The sequence below is a fragment of the Nematolebias whitei genome, chromosome 16 (assembly GCF_014905685.2).
Source record: "Nematolebias whitei isolate Nwh7 chromosome 16, NemWhi1, whole genome shotgun sequence".
Lineage (NCBI taxonomy): Eukaryota > Metazoa > Chordata > Actinopteri > Cyprinodontiformes > Rivulidae > Nematolebias > Nematolebias whitei.
This window is the reverse complement of record NC_056513.1, coordinates 27,140,745-27,160,146: the sequence shown is the minus strand read 5'-3', so window position 1 is coordinate 27,160,146 and position 19,402 is coordinate 27,140,745. Positions and strand designations below refer to the sequence as shown.

Here is a 19,402-nt window from a genome sequence, read left to right as displayed (position 1 = left end):
GAGAGGAGCCAGTTGAGGTGGCTCGGGCATCTGGTTAGGATGCCTCCTGAACGCCTCCCTGGTGAGGTGTTCTGGGCACGTCCCAACGGGAGGAGGCTCAGATGAAGACCCAGGAAATGCTGGAGGGACTATCGCCCCTTTTCCACTGTCACGGCGCGGGTCAAATATTTCCGGCTTGACCCGTGTTTGAGGTCTTTTTCATAATACTTCTGTGGAATTTTGACTAACTTTGTTGTTCAATAAAATTTAGCAGACTGAGAACTTTGTTAAAAAAAACACGTAGCTAGGTTTATTCTCTTCTGCAGAAGGGAGAAAACATGAACAAGCACGTAGCTAAAGAGTTCTGTGTGTTCTCTAAAAAAACATGAGCAATGCAGCTTCATTTATACATCTTCACATGTAACAGATCTTGCTTTGACACAACAGCCGTTACCTCATTTACAATCTTATCAGAGAAATACAAAAACAGACAGTACGTTTATGGTCAGTGACTGCTTCTGGAGCTGGGTTTGAGAAATGGAAGTTATAAAGCTTCACACACTGATGCTGAAGGGATTTAGCTGATAAGCTTTAACAGAGTGTGATATAAAGTAAATGACTAATAACTGTGATGATAAACTTGATGAACAAAATAAACTGGTATCAATGTTTTTCATTTCCACAAAGTACTGATCCTTTCTAAGACTCAGAGCTAAAACTGCAGGCTAACACTTTATCATTTTAAAGTAAACTGTAACTTGTGTAAACATATCAAACTTTTATATTAACAACCCAGAAAATATCAACAATTCCTCCCTTTTGTTCTTTTCAGGAACAACTACAATAAAACAAGTATTTACAGACAGAAGATCAGACACTGATAAAAGGAACATCAAGGCACATGTGGCATACATCCATCCATCCATTATCTTTACCCGCTTATTCCATTTTGGGTCACGGGGGTCGCTGGTGCCCATGTCCAGCAATCACTGTGCGAGGGGCGGAGGACACCCTGGACAGGTCGCAAGTCCATCACAGGGCCACATAGAGACAAATGAGACAAACAACCATTCATTCTCTCATTCACACCTAGGGACAATTTAGAGTTACCAATCAGCCTAACATGCATGTTTTTGGTCTGTGGGAGGAAATCGGAGCACCCGGAGAAAACCCACGCATGCACGGAGAGAACATGCAAACTCCACCCAGAGAGGCCCCTGGACCGGGGTTTGAACCAATGACCTGCTCGCTGAGAGGCAGCAGTTCTACCAGTTGCGCCACCGTGCTGTCCCTGTGGCATACATAGTATGGTTTAACATATGGCTATCATAAACATCAGTTAGAAATCTGCTAAGGCTGTTTTTGTGGGGGACAGACCCCTGTAATGAGAGCAAGCAAAAGTAAAAGAAATCAAAAATAAAATGACAAAATTGTGAAAAGCAAAAACCTATCCATCCATCCATCCATTATCTTTACCTGTTTATTCCATTTTGGGTCACGAGGGTCGCTGGTGCCCATGTCCAGCAATCACTGTGCCAGGGGCGGGGTACACCCTGGACGGGTCGCAAGTCCATCACAGGGCCACATAGAGACAAACGAGACAAACAACCATTCACTCTCTCACTCACACCTAGGGACAATTTAGAGTTACCAATCAGCCTAACATGCATGTTTTTGGTCTGTGGGAGGAAACTGGAGCACCCAGAGAAAACCCATGCATGCACGGAGAGAACATGCAAACTCCACCCAGAAAGGACCCTGGACCGGGGTTTGAACCAAGGACCTTCTCGCTGAGAGGCAGCAGCTCTACCAGTTGCGCCACCGTGCTGCCCAGCAAAAACCTAATAAAACAAAATATTTACATAATGGTTGGCTTCTTGTTGGTCAGGACAAAAGCAGTGGTGTGTTCGGTTTCAGTTAAGGTTAATTCACATGAGTCTTGGGCTCCATCCTTTAAGAGGAGAGCATAAGATTCAGCTAAGCGTTCAGGGGTCAAGGCTGTCGAGATAATGCGTGTTGATAGTGTGCGGAGGCATGGGACACAACAGCAGCCACACACAACTAAAAAGGCCCAACAGACGCCTATGGAAATTACTAGGGACATGATTACACCAGTTCTTCCAAATCCGAGGCCATGGTCTTGAGCCAGAAAAGAGTAGAGTGCCCTCTCCGGGTCAGGGACGAGGTCCTACCCCAAGTGGAGGAGTTCAACTATCTTGGGGTCTTGTTCACGAATGAGGGAAAAATGGAGCGTGAGATCGATAGGCGGATAGGTGCAACGTCTACAGTGAAGCAGGCGCTTTACAGGTCTGCAGTGAAGCAGGCGCTTTACAGTACAGGTCTGTCGTGGTGAAGAGAGAGCTGAGTCAAAAAGCGAAGCTCTCAATTTACCGATTGATCTACGTTCCTACCCTCATCTATGGTCACAAGCTTTGGGTTGTGACCGAAAGAATGTGTAGTATGTCATATAGGATATATATTCATACTTTTCACGAGTTCCTCATCTTTCTGACTGTGTAAATGTCGTGCATTGAATTTTAACAGAAATGTAACGAGAGACGTTATTTATCTTTGACCCATCAAAATGAATGCGGTCATTTATTTTCAGAATCAAAGTTTAACATCAAACATTTACATTAATTTGGCAAAATATGAAAATAATAACAGACAAGTTTCACAGATAATAGACTTCAATCACACGGCGGTGATTGAGGATTTTGCTTCAGATATTTCTAAAATATCTGTACTGAATTTAAGAGAAAGCAGAGTTTAAGATGGAAATGGAGATTTATCTTACAGAGAGATTTGTGAGGGAATTAATCTGTTTGACCAGAACGTGCACGCTCCATCAGATCTCAGCTGGCCTCCGGTACACTTAGTCGAAAATAGAACCTTCTACCTGGTTGACGATAAAATCAGCGTCGGCGTATGGTTCCTTTCTGACTCTTTCAGCGTCTCCGTGAGAACTGCCAAACCCTTAGAGAGTCGTACGAGGTTGTTCAAACAGAAGTTATAATCCCAAAACGTCTCTGGATCATCCTGAACGCGTTTGCATCCAAGAACTCTAACTCCATCACTCTGTGCACTCTCTAGTTGAACTCATTTCTGAGTTAGAACTCAGCAACTGGAGCAACCAACAAACTCCAGCAACTCCTTCAACTGGGAAGTTGCCACATTTTAAATGGGTCGACTTCCGGGTCATTTGAGAGCTTTTTGATTGGTCGATGAACCAGGAAAAGGTGTGGTTTGTGATGTAAGGTGTTATCAAATTCGAGGTCAGAGAATGAGATTGTTCAACAACAGACAGAAAGATTATTGCAGGAACCCAGACTTCGTGGAGTCTCACTCTGCTGTATCTTCTCAAATAGTTAAACATGACATTTTTTCTCAGTAAACATTTTAGTTGACCGAGAACCGACCTTTAACATACTTACAAAACCTGGCTCATTGCAGACAGAAAAATCAAGAAATGCATATTAACCTGATTTCTTCTTTGAATGAGGAATAAAAATCATTACTTACTGTTTTATGTAAAATAAAAATGAGTAGTTTTCTTCAACCTGTAAACATTGAGTAAACTAACACAATTTGATTATCAAACATTTGTAAAATAGTAATGATCATAGAGAATTGTCTTTTCTGCTTGATTAATTCAAGAAAGAAAGTCACCAGATGGCTCAAACTGTATTTCTGGATGCAGGTCAATGAAATACCAGTCTCTGTTCATCTGATTAGATTTGAGGTCAGATCAGGTTCACTACAGTACAGAAACGTGACATAGTAGGGATCCAGGGCCGCTCTTCTGTTCCATAGCCCGCCCATTCGACGAGGTAGTGTAAACCACAACCCCACCTTATAGAGCGAATCAGCCTCCTCATCGTATAGGCAGGGGAACCATCAATCAGGCAGGTGGGAGGAGGGGGGCCTGGAGGAGGGTTCAAAATGGGAGGACAAGAGGGGTTTGACACGGGAGACAGAATGTAGGGTGTATCCTGAGGGAGCGAAGTAGTTGTAGGCAAACCGTCACAGGGTTAATGACCTTAGAAATGGGGAAAGGACCAATGAAACAGGGTGCCAACTTGCATGATTCAGTGCGGAATGGCATGTCTTTGGTGGATAACCATACTTTTTGGTCCACCTGGTAAACAGGGTTTTGGGACCGACGGCGGTTGGCACCTCTGATGTAAACCTCAGAAGGCAAAAAACCTCCTTTACCATAATGTCCCCTAACTCTTTGGCTGAGGGGAATTTTTTGAGGGGTACCATTGTGGACCATTTTAGAGAAACGGTCCACAATGGTAAGAATGACAGTATTGAAGAGGAGGAGAGACCAGTGATGTAATCCATAGACAGATGGGACCATGGACGGGAGGGGATAGGAAGAGATCGAAGCAAGCCTGCAGGGGGGCATCTGGAAGTTACCATAGACTTACAATAAAGTTACCCTGAAGTTACCATAGTATCACAGATACCCTGAAGTTACCATAAAGTCATCCCGAAGTTAACCTGAAGTTACCCTGAAGTTACCATAAAATCACCCTGTAGTTACCCAGTAGTTACTCTGTAGTTACTGTGTTGTTACCCAGGAGTTACCATAAAGTTACCCTGTAGTTAACCATAAAGTTACCTTGTAGTTTCCCTGAAGTTACCCTGTAGTTACTCTGTAGTTTCCTTGTAGTTACCCTGTAGTTACGCTGTAGTTACTCTGTCAGTTCTGTCAGGGCCATCATTTGGACTTGGTGCTTCTGTTATTTAAACCCTTATATTTTTATATCCTGTTGCATGCTCAATAATCCAGGTAGAAAAATCTAAAAAAAGTTAAGTCCGGTCCTCTGGAAATTCAAAAATCAAAACAAAGCAAACCAACCAAAAAAAAAAGCAAAAAATAAATAAATGTTGAAACGTTTCGTCTTTCATCTGAAAGACTTCTTTAGTCTTTTTTATATTTTCATGTATGTGAATGTTTTTTAGTGCGCTGATGGCCTTTCTCAGGCACACGTATAAGTTAATGACGGGTATGGATCTGTTGGTGTTATCAGTTGAGACTCAGCCATTAAGATGTTGCACATGTCATAAACATCTGGCTCACATGGTATGGTTAGCTAAAACACACATTCGTTTCTGCACAATTGAACATGTTAATTGTGAACAGGTGCGAGAAAGTCTGTTGTAATTTACAGTTTGCATTGGGCCGACCGCAAGGAACTTGCAAGTTTTTGGATGGCCTGATGTGCTGTGTGTTCCATACTTTGTTCTATGTCATCCAGCTCATCCTGTAACAGATACAAACAAAAAGAAAATATGTACACCTTTGTTAAGATAGGAAATAAATATGGTCATAAACACAATTATTTTCCTTAAAAGACATCAAAGTTACTGAAATCACAAAGAAATTACATTTATCACAAGTGGACTCATGCAATAAAAAATTTATATTAATATATGATAATAAATAATAATAATATAATATATATGAAGCTTTTTTGACCATTAAAGTGCATTTATTAATGTAAAAGTAAACAGAGACACACCTTCGCTATAATTTTGAGCACACAAATAATAGTTTTTACGTGCGAATCTTGTTAAATTCAAAGAACTAAAACAGAGAGTCCTCCCATGTGCACTCCTGCAGCGCCAATCAATTTTTGGCAGCCCATCACTTTTTGGCACGACAGCTACAAGGAGCTCAGCAGCTGAAGGGAGGAGTGACCATTGCTCTGGGAGGAGTTCTGTCCAGCATTCAGGTGGCCCTGCAGCCCAGGGGAACCAAGAGGCCAGCTGAGTCTGGGTGGACGGATACGACGGCATCTGCGACCAGTTTCTTCAGATCCGCTGTGGGATGAACCTTTACAAGAGATCCTTCCTACCTACAGCCATCAGCATCTATAACATCTCTTAATGAAACGAGGATAACGAGTTACATCCATCCATCCATCCATCCATTATCTTTACCCGTTTATTCCATTTTGGGTCACGGGGGTCGCTGGTGCCCATGTCCAGCAATCACTGTGCGAGGGGCGGGGTACACCCTGGACGGGTCGCAAGTCCATCACAGGGCCACATAGAGACAAACAACCATTCACTCATTCACTCCCACCTAGGGACAATTTAGAGTTACCAATCAGCCTAACATGCATGTTTTTGGTCTGTTGGAGGAAACAGGAGTACCCAAAGAAAATCCACACATGCACGGAGAGAACATGCAAACTCTACCCAGAAAGGCCCCTGGACCGTGATTTGAACTGGGGACCTGCTCGCTGAGAGGCAGCAGCTCTACCAGTTGCGCCACCGTGCTGCCCATTTAATTTCCCTTCGGGATTAATAAAGTCGATGTGTAAAGACAATGTAAAGTCAAAGTCAGTGTATTCAAGGCAATGTGTTCAACTAAATGGTACTTCTCCTGCAGTTACAGTATAATTGTTAACAATGGTGTACCACAAGGCTCAGTCTTAGGTCGCACCCTCTTTACAATCTACATTGGTAATGTAGGTCAGATCATTCCTGATATATCCTTATATTTCTATGCTGATGACACAGTTGTTTATTGTCCAGCTAAAACAGTTGCTAAGGTTTTCCAGCTTTTGCAATTCGCTTTTGACATCATCTAGTCAGATTTGTTTAGTCTCAAACCGGTGCTAAATGCCGACAAAACCAAAGGGATGTTTTTAAACAGGAAGTCGGTCCTAGCAGTCCTTTCCTTGATTTTTTCTTCGAATGGTGCTCCTCTTGAGTTTGTTGATTCCTACAAATATTTTGGTATCTTGTTCGATTCACATCTATCTTTTAAGCCCCAGGTCAAAACGAAACTGAAAGTTAAACTGGGTTTCTTTTCCAGAAATACATCCTGTCTATTTCTGAACACTAGGAAACACCTTGTAACTGCGACTTTCCTTCCCTCCATTGATTACGGTGACATTATTTACATGAACACTCCTACAAGAACCCAGCAGATGTTGGACGCTGCCTATCATGGTGCACTAAGATTCATAACTGGCTGTAACTACCGTGCCCACCGTTGCACCCTGTATTCACTGGTAACTGGTCATCATTAACTTCACACACTTCTTGGTCTGTTGCCTTCTTACATCTCCTCCTAAATGTCACTGTGTGAGTGCAGCTACAGCGTGTGCTCTCAGGACTTTATTACATACAGTGTACTCTCTGTGCGGACTGAACTAGGCAAAAGGGCCTTCTCCTACTCTACTCCTGTTTCCTGGAATATCTTGCAAAAAGATCTGAAGCTTTTGACCTTGACCTCTCTAAGTAGCTTCAAACAACTGCTAAGTTCATGGGAAAAACCAATGCAGACATGTTCCTGTTTTTAGTATTTTAAATCGCTTTACAATATAGCAGTTTTTTTTTACATGATTTTCTTCCATTTTTTTCCAATTTATATGCCTTCTTTCATTGTTACCATCATTGTCATCATTCTTTGTTAAAATCAGGTCTCTCTTGTACGTGAGTCCTGGAGGCTCAATGAGATTAACCTGTATAAATAAAGGTTGAATTGGAAAAAAAAAAGTATTTTTGAATTGAATAAAACAAACTTACTTAATGACAATAACTGCTGGATGTCCCTGGGCTCTTGGTTTTCAGTAACTGTGGCTCCCTGAACAATTTAGTTGAATAGTCCTGATATAAACGGTAAAAACTAAATTAATAAAGCATCTTTCATAAACCTGTTATTGTATTTTTAAGTAGTTTGGAGTTTATTTTCCGTTCATTTACATTGCTTAACACTGACTTGTGTACCGTAAAAGAGAAAGATAAATTAAAACCAGGTAAAGTACAAAATAATTTTTTTAAAAACTAAAACGAACATTCATTGAACACCTAAACTTTAGTGTTGTGTTGTATCCACACAACTACTTTTAAAATGATAATTGCTGCTTTGCACCCAGCAGCCAAAGGATGATTTCTTCCATTTTTTTGTTTACATAATGTAATAAAAGTATGGAAGAAAGAAAAATTATAAGGAGTAGCAAATAAATACAAAATCCCTAGTTAAAAGAAACTTAACATATATAATTATTTTTATAGCTATTTTGCTTTGAAAGTTGACTGAAACTAGTCCAGTTTGGTGCACTTTGTCTATTTACCCTATAATATATAAAACAATGTCTGTATTTGTAAAATAAATTATTAGTCTTATTAGAAAAATAAAATATTCATGAATGTGTACCCTGACAAAATAAAAGCCAAATAGTTTCAACATGTAGCTCACAAAATAACATTAGTATTAGCATTAAGATGAGAAATAACAAAAATTAAACACTTCTTATAATATAGCTGTTTTTGCTTCTTTTTTCCCATATTATTTTAATTTGTAAAAAAAAAAAAAAATCTGTCTGCCTTTTTATAATTGTCTATTGTTGTCATCATTCTTTGTTGAAATCAGGTCTCTCTTGTAAATGAGTCCTCGAGGCTCAATGGGATTAACCTGTCTAAATAAAGGTTGAATGAATTGGTTGAAAGGTCGAATAAAGGTTGAACTGTTCTGTAGTTTTTCTCTGTCGCTAGGTGGCGCCAGAGTGCCTCTGTTTGCTGTCGCCTGTCGGTGACGCAACATAAACGCGACGTAGTGATACTCTCGCGTGCAGCGAGTGAACGACCTTTGAGTGATTGTTAATTAATAATTAATGTGTTTATAAGACCAGGAGGTGACAATGCAGGTTGTGAGGAACGCTGTGCAGACGGTGGTGAAGAAACATTTCTGCAGGTCGTTTTCTGCTTCTCAGAATCACCTGCAGGGGAGAAAAGTGAGTATAAAACCAGCGAAGACGGTCGGTGTTGTGAGGTTTCCAGAGAGCAGCAGGTTGTTTGTCTCTGCAGGGTTTGGTGCTGGGTGTGTTTGAGAAGGAAGGAAAGGAGTCCGGCTTCCATCTGACAGAATCAGCAGCGAGTTTTGATCAGCTTCTGTCTGGAAAACTCTCAGACCTGCTGCACGTGTGAGTCCCTGATCCCCCCATTTCATTACTGTCTTCATTTGTTGCATCATCAGTCATTCGCTCAAGGAAACAACAATGTATTTGAAATATTTGTATTACTGATTATCCATCCATTATCTTTACCCCGCTTCTGCTTGATGCTCACATCTGTATCAGTACGTTTTGTCTCGTGACTCTACAAACTGGACGCCTGAGCATTACTCTGCTCACAGGACACTTTTTATTCAACTCAGGACTCAGCAGTAGTAGTTGCATGTCTCTTCATACACTCCTGTGTGTCACTGTGGTCTGACTGGAACACATTACACATTAAGCAATTCTCATTGCTACAATATCCAGCCATCACTGTGCGAGAGGCGGGGGACACTCTGGACAGGTCTCCAGTCCATCACAGAGACACATGGAGACAAACAACCATTCACTCTCTCACACACCTAGAGACAATTACCAATCAGACTAACATGCATGTTTTTGGTCTGTGGGAGGAAACTGGAGTACCCGGAGAAAACCCACGCATGCACGGAGAGAACATGCAAACTCCACCCAGAAAGGTCCTCACTCTGCCGGGATTCGATCCGGCAACCTGATCGCTGAGTAGTGGCAGCTCTGGCTGTATGGCAAGCCCTTTTAACATAAAATAGGATTCACCACGCTTACATTCCAGATATCTGAAACTGAGTTTTGACTAGACATATTAGTTATTTAAGATATCTTGAATTGCATTTTGACTAGTCAAAATACTCATTTAAGATATCTCTAATTACATTCTGACTAGTCATAATGACGTCAGATTTACCATTGAGTTGTATGGAGGCTTCAATTCAAGATATCTTGAACTGAATTTTGACTAGTCAAAAATACAGTTCTAGATATCTCTAAGTTAATTTTGACTAGTCATTATTTGCTTTCAAGATATCTCACTTTTAGTTCTGACTAGTCATAATTACAATTAAAGATATCTTAAATTACGTCATTATTCAAGATATCTTAAATGTATTTGTAGATATCAAAAATGAAGTTTTGACTAGTGCAAATTAAATTGTAGATATCTTGATAGCAAATAACGACTAGGCAAAACTAACTTAAAGATATCTAGAACTGTACTTATGACTAGTCAAAATTCCTTTTAAGATATCTCAAAATGAATTCAAGATATCTTGAATATTTTATCGTGTAGACGGCTTTTCTATTTAAGATATCTTGAATTCACATTTTGACTAGTCAGAATGACATTCAAGATATCTTGAATTGTTATTCTGACTAGTCAAAACGTCACAGATTTACGTAGCATTTTGGCGGAAAAATCATAAGGCATTGTAGCCTTTTTATTTTATAATCTGCTAAATCAGGTCAGTCCAACACAACGCTCGTATTTTTAATATGATTTTTAACGCGGCAGCTCGGATTATTTATTGTATCTGAAACAAGAAGACTTTTTTGCGACGTCTTTTTCACGACAACCGGAAACCGACACTTCCTGCTTTGGGAGTCTTTGCACTAATGAGACATGTCTCTCTTTTCAACATCTTTGCTTAATTTGCCAATCTTTTTTTTCACTGCTGAGGAGGAAATCGCAGCGGCGAATTCTCGAACTAATAAACTTGAAAGGACAAAAGTTTTTCCTTGAAGAAAATCTCCACAGCTGTCAAGGTAAGAAAAGACGTAGCTTAGCAAGCTAACCGTTAGCTACAACATATGAAGCGCATAAACATCGTGATAAAGAAGCCTAATTTAGTGTGCTACATTATTTGGAGTGTTTGAGACAGACATGATATAAAATCTTTAATTATATTTTTATGAGGTTCCATTAGTGCCAAACATATGTTTATGTGTATGTAGCGTGCTGTGTATATGTAAGGTGATGTGTTAAGTGAATCCATCTATTATACAATCTATTACTTGGTTTAAAGCTAAATATGTTATAACAAGTATTAATTATATATATGTGTGTGTGTGCTAAAATCAGATCTATTTTAGATCTCACTGTGTGTTGAAAAAAGAAATGTTGGCTTATTTCTGCAGAAGTGCAGCTGGTAAAGTTTTTGTAACCATGTAGTTGCACTTTTTTTTTTTTTTTACCAGACTGCCCACTACTCCCAACTCCAGCTGCCAACTGGTCCTCCTGTACTGGACTGCACAAGAGATTTACAAAGATGGCACAGACAAAGAACACAGGTAAAAAAATAAAATAAGAGTGGAACACATTCTTTTCTGTTACAGTATTTAGTATATGATGGTTATGATTCTCATAACAATAATTGTAATAACTTTCCCACCTGTATATTATTAGTGCCATGTGAAATTTGTCATAGTCTCAATATTACTTGTGTCAAATATATTTTTCTCTCCTAACTTGTTTAGAATTGTTTGTTTTTGTAGGTAATGAATAAATGCAGGTTCAACTTCTATGAATTAGTAATATTTGCAAGTTAAGTAAAAATCTTAACTCTCAAATCTGTCCCACTGTGTCCTACCAAATTGCTCACTTGTCCCTTTACATTTATTTATTTATTAGTTTGACATATTTTATGTTTATTTCTTGAAAGGGAATCCATCCTGAACCTGCCAGCGAGGTGGTGGTGGTGCAAAAGCCCAAAACTGGTGTAAAGATGTTTGCACTCCACGCTTTACAGAGCTTACACAGGTATAACCTTTGGGTTAATGTTTTTATGTCCAAACTGTCAAAACTTATTGTGATTCTGTCACTCGTGTGTTTGTAGGACCACTTCCAGATCCTGACATCCTGGCATCGGGAGAAAAACTACACCAGCTGGAGTCCCAACCACTTATCACACTTATCCTAGAGATGGTCTCTCAGCTTTGGAGCTGGTACCATCCAGACTTGGTCCTGTGCCACAGGGCTCACTGGGGTCTCACCAGTGTCCACCTGAGAAGTCCTGCGCAGCATCATTCTGCACCACATGGCTCCAGACCTCCTTGCTCTTCCTTCGATGCTGCATAGTCTTCCCAACATGTGTTTTGTGTCCACACTTGATCAACTTATGCATCTTCAGTCTCTGCAAGTGTCACATTAAGTACAGGCCAGAACCAGGGAGCAGTCCAGATGTCCTGCGTGGGTACAGCTTAAACAACCAAGGCTTACTGCGAGCTGTTTCCACTTTCCGTGTTGCTTACAGAGGAAGTGCGGAGGAGGAGTCTGCTGACAGCACTGGCAGCTCAGATGATCAGCGGGTACACTAAACAATAACTGTTGAACGGTATGGTGTGATGATTGGATTGATGATTGATTGATTGATCAGATGAAGTCTAAACTGGACATGTTTTACTTCAACACCTTCATCCATGTGTTTATATCAATGCAGCAAGAAACATAAAATTTATAAATCACCCTTTTGTTCCTTCATATTTTTAATCAGTCTCAATCTGTGTGAATCACTGTAAATACTATATCTTGATGCTGCTCAATGATCCAGGAAAATCTAAAAAAGTTAAGTCTGGTCCTCTGGACATTCAAAAAGCAAAACAACAAAACAAACACACACAAAAAGTAGAAATGTTTCGTCTCTCATCCGAGAGACTTCCTCAGTCTGAGGTGCTGTATTCAGCTCAGTCTTATAAATAGCACCTTCTCAGAGTGGATCAACCAGTTTGCTGCTGACAACCATGTGTAAATGTGTGAACCATTTATTACTTCATTTTATGCGTATGCTTAATAAATGTTTTAATGTTAAATGGTTATTGTTGCACCGGGGTCTGAGAGAAATGTAATTTCAGTCCTGTGTATGTCCTGTACATGTTGCAGTTTTTGACAATAAGTGACTTTGACTTTGAGCAGCACCTCAGACTGAAGAAGCCTTTCGGATGAAAGACGAAACGTTTCTACCTTTTTTTTTGTTTGTTTTGTTTTTTGGAATGTCCAGACTTAACTTTTTAGATGTAAATACTGTAAATAGTTATTCATGAAAAATACATAAATGTGCCAATTTATTTAATTTGAAATTACATAATTTGATAAAATATCTATAATCCACTATCAATTTATAGTGTACAGTTATAAAATGTTAACTTAAAATAGTTAAATGTTTTTTGTTTTTACTAGATATTGTAAATTGCACTTGTTTTCCTTGTAATTCAACTGAATCAATCCACAAATAAAAAAAAACAGTACAGTATGCTGCTCAAGTGTGTTTTAATTGAAGAATGTTTAAAATAATTCAAAACAAACTATCTACCGGTAACTACGTAACACTAGAACAATTTATATACATGTGACAAGCTTGGGTATGGATGTTATTTTTATTTTATAAACTTACTGCAACACCACCTAAGGACTTTCACCCAAGGACATGATTTATACACAGAAAAGACACTTGGGTTTGTTTACAAGTAAACACTGGAACAGAACTACACGAGACTCAACTCTCACCTTCAACCTGGAATATAAATATGAAATTAACAAAAAATAAATATGAATAATACTTAAGAATTGCAAAACAAACAAACATGGGCCTCACATTCACATACAAAAATCCAAAAGCCAGTCAGTCTTCTCTCAGGTAAGACACTGCCTAATTATGGTGACTCAAGCAGGCTGTGAGAGTGCAGTAAAGCATGGTAGGACAGATACGGTTGTTTTCTTGCCCCACAAGAACAACCAGGAACTGAACAAAAACAACAGCGCAGAGACTGAGCCATTTTCCTCACTGTCTAACACTAACACTATAGCCACAGGAAGATGTGGCATTTTCTAACAATGTTGTCCAGAACAGCTAGCGCCATTGCAGCCACTCAAAATTCTGCAGGCAGCTGTTTGAACAGCTAAGTAGCAGCCGCGGGTCCTACGCGTCATTTCTTAATTCAAGATATCTAAAAGTGTCATTCTGACTAGTCATAATTACATTCGAGATATCTTGAATTGTAATTACGGATGTTTGACCCGTCAAATGACGAATCAGGTGACGTCATTTAAGATATCTTGAATTACATTTTGACTAGTCAAAATGTAATTCAAGATATCTTGAATTGTTATTCTGACTAGTCAGAATGTAATTCAAGATATCTTAAATTAGCATTCTGACTAGTCAAAATGTAATTGTGCCTAGTCAAAACTCAATTTAAGATATCTAGAATGTAACTACAGATAGTCAGACTACTCGATTTTATGTTAAAAGGGTTTGCCATACTGGCTGTTCTACCAGCTGCGCCACTGTGCCAGACCCTGATCATGTGATGTTATAATCAGCATATCGCATAAAATCTCTAATACTGCTCGACAACAAGAGTTGAAGGACTTTGGAAATGTAAATTGTAATTTTTATGAGGCTAAAAGTTATTGAAGAAACTGGCGGCACTAAAAGTGAACACCCATATTGTTGAAACGTGATGCAGTAAAAAAAAAACACACAAAGATTACTCAGTTTTATAAAACTGTTTTTGACAATGAGCAGCAGTATAATAAACAATATTTCTGCTTGGAGGGAGGCTCTATTTTTCCTGTAACATTAGTGGACATTTTTTTTTTTTACATATAAACGTATATAAAGTGTAAACTTTTTTATATTCTTTGTAGTATTTCAGTACACATCCTAATTCAAGTCCTAGACATGTGTCACATTTCACTGTTTTCCAGTTTGTTTGTTTTTTTTACATTTTATTTTTAACTTAGACAAGTCTTAATTGTCATGTTCTAATTTTGATGAGATTATTTACTTTACATACACTTTAAAATCAAACAAAACTGCTGCATGAATAAATTCCTGTATATTTTAAAATCTAATGATAAAAGACAACACAGACTTGAATTAGAGCTTGACATATTTGAAAGTGTAATTTGTGTCTTTCTCTTCATATTTGTAGCATTGATTTTAGAAATAGTGTAACATACTGTATTATGATGGTAACAACAATCAGTTTGCCAGACGTACCTTACCTGCAGTAGTTTTCATCTAGTTGTGCTCATCGCCCACCAGGTGATAACATAATAATGCATGTGTGTGTATGTTTATCCATTTCTGTTTGCAAAATGCCTCATGAACCATTGTCCAGATCTTAAAGAAACTCTCAAAGTAATCACTGAATGTACATCTACTACTGATTGTATTTTGAAGTTAGTTAGATTCAAAATGGCCACCACAGGTGGTAACTGATCTCACCAAACGCACACCAAAATAAAAATGACATCAGTTTTAAAGATTTTGAGCTAAAATTTGCCGTGAATGTTGCTAAAATCTATCCTCAATACATAATTCGAGGACTATTGTGCGCAATTGTAAATATTTTTTAGGGATGCACGATATTACCTGCATGGTATCTGTATCGATATTTTCGATACAGATACCATGCATTTATATTGGTTTGTATTAGCATTTAGCATATTATCATTAGTATTTATATTAGCGATAAAGTTAAATATCGGACATCGGCCATTCCATCAAAATAACTCAGATATAAACGGCACTGTTTATATATATATATATATATATATATATATATAAATATATATATATGTGTGTGTGTGTGTGTGTGTATATATATATATATATATATATATATATAAAATCTGCCAAAAATCCAATATCGTGTATCTCTAATTTTTTTCACAATTTTACAAAAACAGCTTCAAATCCCATGTTTTCCAACTTAAGATGATTATAGTTTAATAATACTGTCATGAAAGGCGATATGCATTCCTTTAAGTAAAGTCGGGCCCTTTTATTAATATTATTTAAACTTATTTGTTTATTTTTCTCCAGAGCTGGACCTGGCCTGAAGAAAGGCAAAGGCAGAATATTTTATGGAATTCACCAGGTAACATGGCGCCTCTTTAACATTATTATTTCAGCCTCATCGCAACATTAGAGTTGTCTTCCTTGTGTCTGCTTTAGGACTTCCCATGTGTGGCAGTGGTCGGGTTGGGCAAGAACACCACAGGTGTTTGTGAATTTGAAAACTGGGACACCAGGAAGGAGAACATCAGGCAGGCGGTGTCAGGTAGGATGCCAACAATCACCTAAGAGCAGGCGTATGCTCTCGATTTGGTATTTTATTTTCATCTGTGTGTTTGTGTGTTCTTTCAGCTGGCTGCCTGCTACTTCAGGAACTGGAGGTGAACTGCATTGAGGTGGACGGCTGCGGTGATGCTCAGTCGGCTGCAGAAGGCGCCGCCCTGGGCTTGTTTCGTTATGATCAACTCAAGTCCAAGAAGAAGACCAAAGTAACAACACAGCTTCACAGAAGGTAACAATTCAGAACATGGTACTTTCTGGCCTTTACACAATATTTGTATTGTTGTTAAAGGAAATAGACATGAACCAACAGGTTTTTTTTCCATTTGCATTGCCAGTGCTGACATGGACGGCTGGAGGAAAGGTGTTTTGTATGCAGAAGGCCAAAACTTGGCCCGACTTCTCATGGAAGCTCCTGCCAATTACATCACTCCCACTACTTTTGCCAACACCATTGAGGAGAAACTGGCTCCACATGCGGAACGAGTCACAATAAATAGGAGGTTTGTGCTTCTGTCAACAACACTCATTGATCTGAGTCAGTGGCATTTTTCACAGTATCCAGTAGGGGTATAAAGGTAATACACGGTTCGATACGTAGCTCGGTGTGACGCTTAAGGTTTGGCACAAAAGGAAAGCGTATCAATAGCTATGTGTTGTTTCTTGTCATTGCTTTGTTTTTACCAACTTTCAGAATCAATGAAAGCTAAACAAATCACCCTTGTTAGGTGGGAGGGTGTAAGGTGGCATGTCATGTACAGCAATGAAGGATTTGTAAACTGGTAACTCGACTTTGAAATGTAATTACTCACATTTTACTCTCCTTTTCACTTAATCTGAGCCAAACAGTAACCAGCAGACCATGTGTCAAACTGTAAGTTTGATACGCTCCACAAAGTTAAGTTTTAGGAAAATATAACAAAAAAAAATCAAAACAAAAACTCTGAATGTTCACTTCAGTTTATTTGACATGATGCAGAATAATAAAGACAATAGAGATCTGAACATCTCCAGATGTGAAAATACAAACTGAGTAAAATGGGAAACACTCGAGCCTAGCTGCTCAGCAGGCTGAGTGTTGGTATGAATAAATGACACTTGGGGATGTTAAACAAATATACAAATGGTTTGCCACTAAAGGTTTTAAAGGGTCGATTACCTGGCACAACTGCTTGCCTAACCTGCACTTTCTATCTCTGCTGCAGCTGTGCATGATCATATTTTTTATTTTTTTCCCCTTCAGCTAGTTTAAAACAAAAAGCCAGGTCTGGTCCTGTCTTATTCTGAATCAGACATGCTTCATTTAATGTTGGCTTCTTCAGATGGTATTTTCATTTGTTGTTTTTCTGCTATGTCACTTATGAAAATGCAGTTAAACCAAAGGTGTGCCTGCTTATTGATGGGAGGGACCGGTACAGTTCTGGTACTTTCCGCCATACACGTCGCACCGCCCTATAAGTCGCATCAGTCCAAATATGTCTAATAAGTGGAAAAAAGCATAAATACGTCACTTCACTGTATAAGTTGCATCCATTATGTGTCACCGCTGACGACCTGGAAATGTGGGACGGTGTGGTGCCAAAAAATCGATTAACTGTCAAATGGCGGCCGCGGGAACGTGCACAGGAGGATTTTAACAAGAATTTAACAAGATAACCACCTAAAAACAATTATTTGTTTGCTTGACTTTATAGTAAAGGTGTCTCAGCTGAACTTTTCCTTAATAAATTAACTTTAATGGTCAAATCAGCTGCATTTCACCTGGGCGTGGCAAAATGCAGCTGATTTGACGTTTGCTCCAGGAGTTCCGGAGCGAGACGAAGGTGTCTGACTGTGGCAAGTCAAGCGTCTCATTAGAATGGCTACTTTTACCTACTTGGCTTGTCGTATTACTTGAGCGCCCTCTAGTGGCTGAAAATGGTAGTGTTCAACATTTTCCATGTCAGAATGAATGAAATCGTCAAAAATTTTTTATAAAAATATGAGGGGAGGGGGGCATAACTGCGTCGCTTTGCTGGATAAGTTGCAGCATGCTAATTTATGCTAATAGGTGCGACTTATACAGCAACAAATATGGTACGTGTATTGTTATAACTACAAATGAATGTAAGTCCATGTGTACTGTCTCTGAAATGTGCCTTTAGTTGATTTCTAACTAGTACGTAATTTTTATTTATGTTTTGTCTGTAGATTATTAGTCTACAATAAACATGAGACTGGTTATTGATCTTTCGTTGACTGTGAACAGCAAGATAAATAATGATCAAACATATGCATTTATTTACACATTTATTATTTATTTATGTACTATTTTCAGAACCCAAGCTTGGGTCGAGGAGCAACAGATGGGAGCCTTTCTCAGCGTGGCCAAAGGATCAGAGGAGCGCCCTGTTTTCCTGGAGCTGCACTACAACGGTTCACCTGACAGCAAGCAGCCACCGCTGCTCCTAGTGGGCAAAGGCATCACGTTTGACAGGTTAAAAAAAATTACCGTACACACTTAACAGCTTGCTGCTGCGTCTGGTCATATTCATGTTTCCTCACTTACACATTTTGCGTCCTGACTCTGACTCTTCTTTCTAGTGGGGGTATTTCTCTGAAGCCGTCTCTCTCTATGGATGAAATGAGAGCTGATATGGGTGGAGCCGCCACCGTGTGTGCCTCCATCGTCACGGCAGCGGCTCTGAAGCTCCCAGTGAACATAATTGGTGAGCTTCGTGGCATCACAAAGTGTGTAGCATGTATCCTTCTGCAGGTTTTGTTTTGATTACCATATTTTCCGCCGTGAACGTCGCACCGCCCTGTAAGTTGCATCAGTCCAAATATGTCTAATAAAGTGGAAAAATCCATAAATGTGTCGCTTCGCGGTATACGTCGCATCTATTATGCGTCACTGCTGACAACCCGGAAATGTGCGCCGGTGTTGTGCCAAAAATCGATGGGCTGCCAAATGGCGGCCGCCGGAGTGTGCATGGGAGGACTTTAACAAGATGAACACTTAAAAACAATTATTTGTTTGCTCGAAATCATAGTAAAGGTGTGTCTCAGTCTAACTTTTTCTTAATAAATGCACTTTGACGGTCAAATCAGCTGCATTTCAAAAATCGATACGCAGAAGTAGGGACGAGTCTTTGCGCATTTCTTCAAAATTTAACAAGATAAACACCTAAAAACAATTTAGGTGTCTGTATGCTCGACTTTATAGTAAAGGTGTGTCTCAGTTGAACTTTTCCTTAATAATTGCACTTCAATGGTCAAATTAGCTGCATTTCTCCGGAGCAGCGCAGCGAAATGAAGCTGATTTGACATTTCTCCAAGCAGTGAGCAGAACAAAGGAGGCAGGCCGATTGTGTCATTAATAGCTACTTTTACCTATTACATGATACAACGGCATGCCATACTGGTCCAGTGCCATCTAGCTGCTGAAAATGGTAGTGTTCAATATTTCCATGTCAGAATCTCAGCCAAAAAATGGTTTATAAACATGGGGGGGGGGGGGGGGGGGGGGGG

General features: G+C 39.3%; 1 protein-coding gene and 1 long non-coding RNA gene across 2 annotated transcripts in view; both read left to right on the top strand.

Moving 5' to 3' along the window:
- Positions 1-8,541: 8,541 nt before the first annotated feature.
- lap3 (leucine aminopeptidase 3) overlaps positions 8,542-19,402 on the top strand; it is a 14,640-nt gene continuing 3,779 nt past the window's right edge. The window contains exons 1-8 of the mRNA XM_037689941.1: positions 8,542-8,738; positions 8,812-8,927; positions 15,641-15,695; positions 15,773-15,878; positions 15,965-16,124; positions 16,231-16,395; positions 18,210-18,368; positions 18,476-18,600. Coding sequence (XP_037545869.1) covers positions 8,646-8,738; positions 8,812-8,927; positions 15,641-15,695; positions 15,773-15,878; positions 15,965-16,124; positions 16,231-16,395; positions 18,210-18,368; positions 18,476-18,600 — 979 coding nt within the window. The 5' untranslated portion in view covers positions 8,542-8,645. The remainder of the gene's footprint in view (positions 8,739-8,811; positions 8,928-15,640; positions 15,696-15,772; positions 15,879-15,964; positions 16,125-16,230; positions 16,396-18,209; positions 18,369-18,475; positions 18,601-19,402) is intronic.
- LOC119422569 lies at positions 10,453-11,494 on the top strand. The gene is made up of 3 exons (XR_005187423.1): positions 10,453-10,577; positions 11,010-11,102; positions 11,474-11,494. It is a non-coding gene; the product is annotated as an uncharacterized LOC119422569 (long non-coding RNA).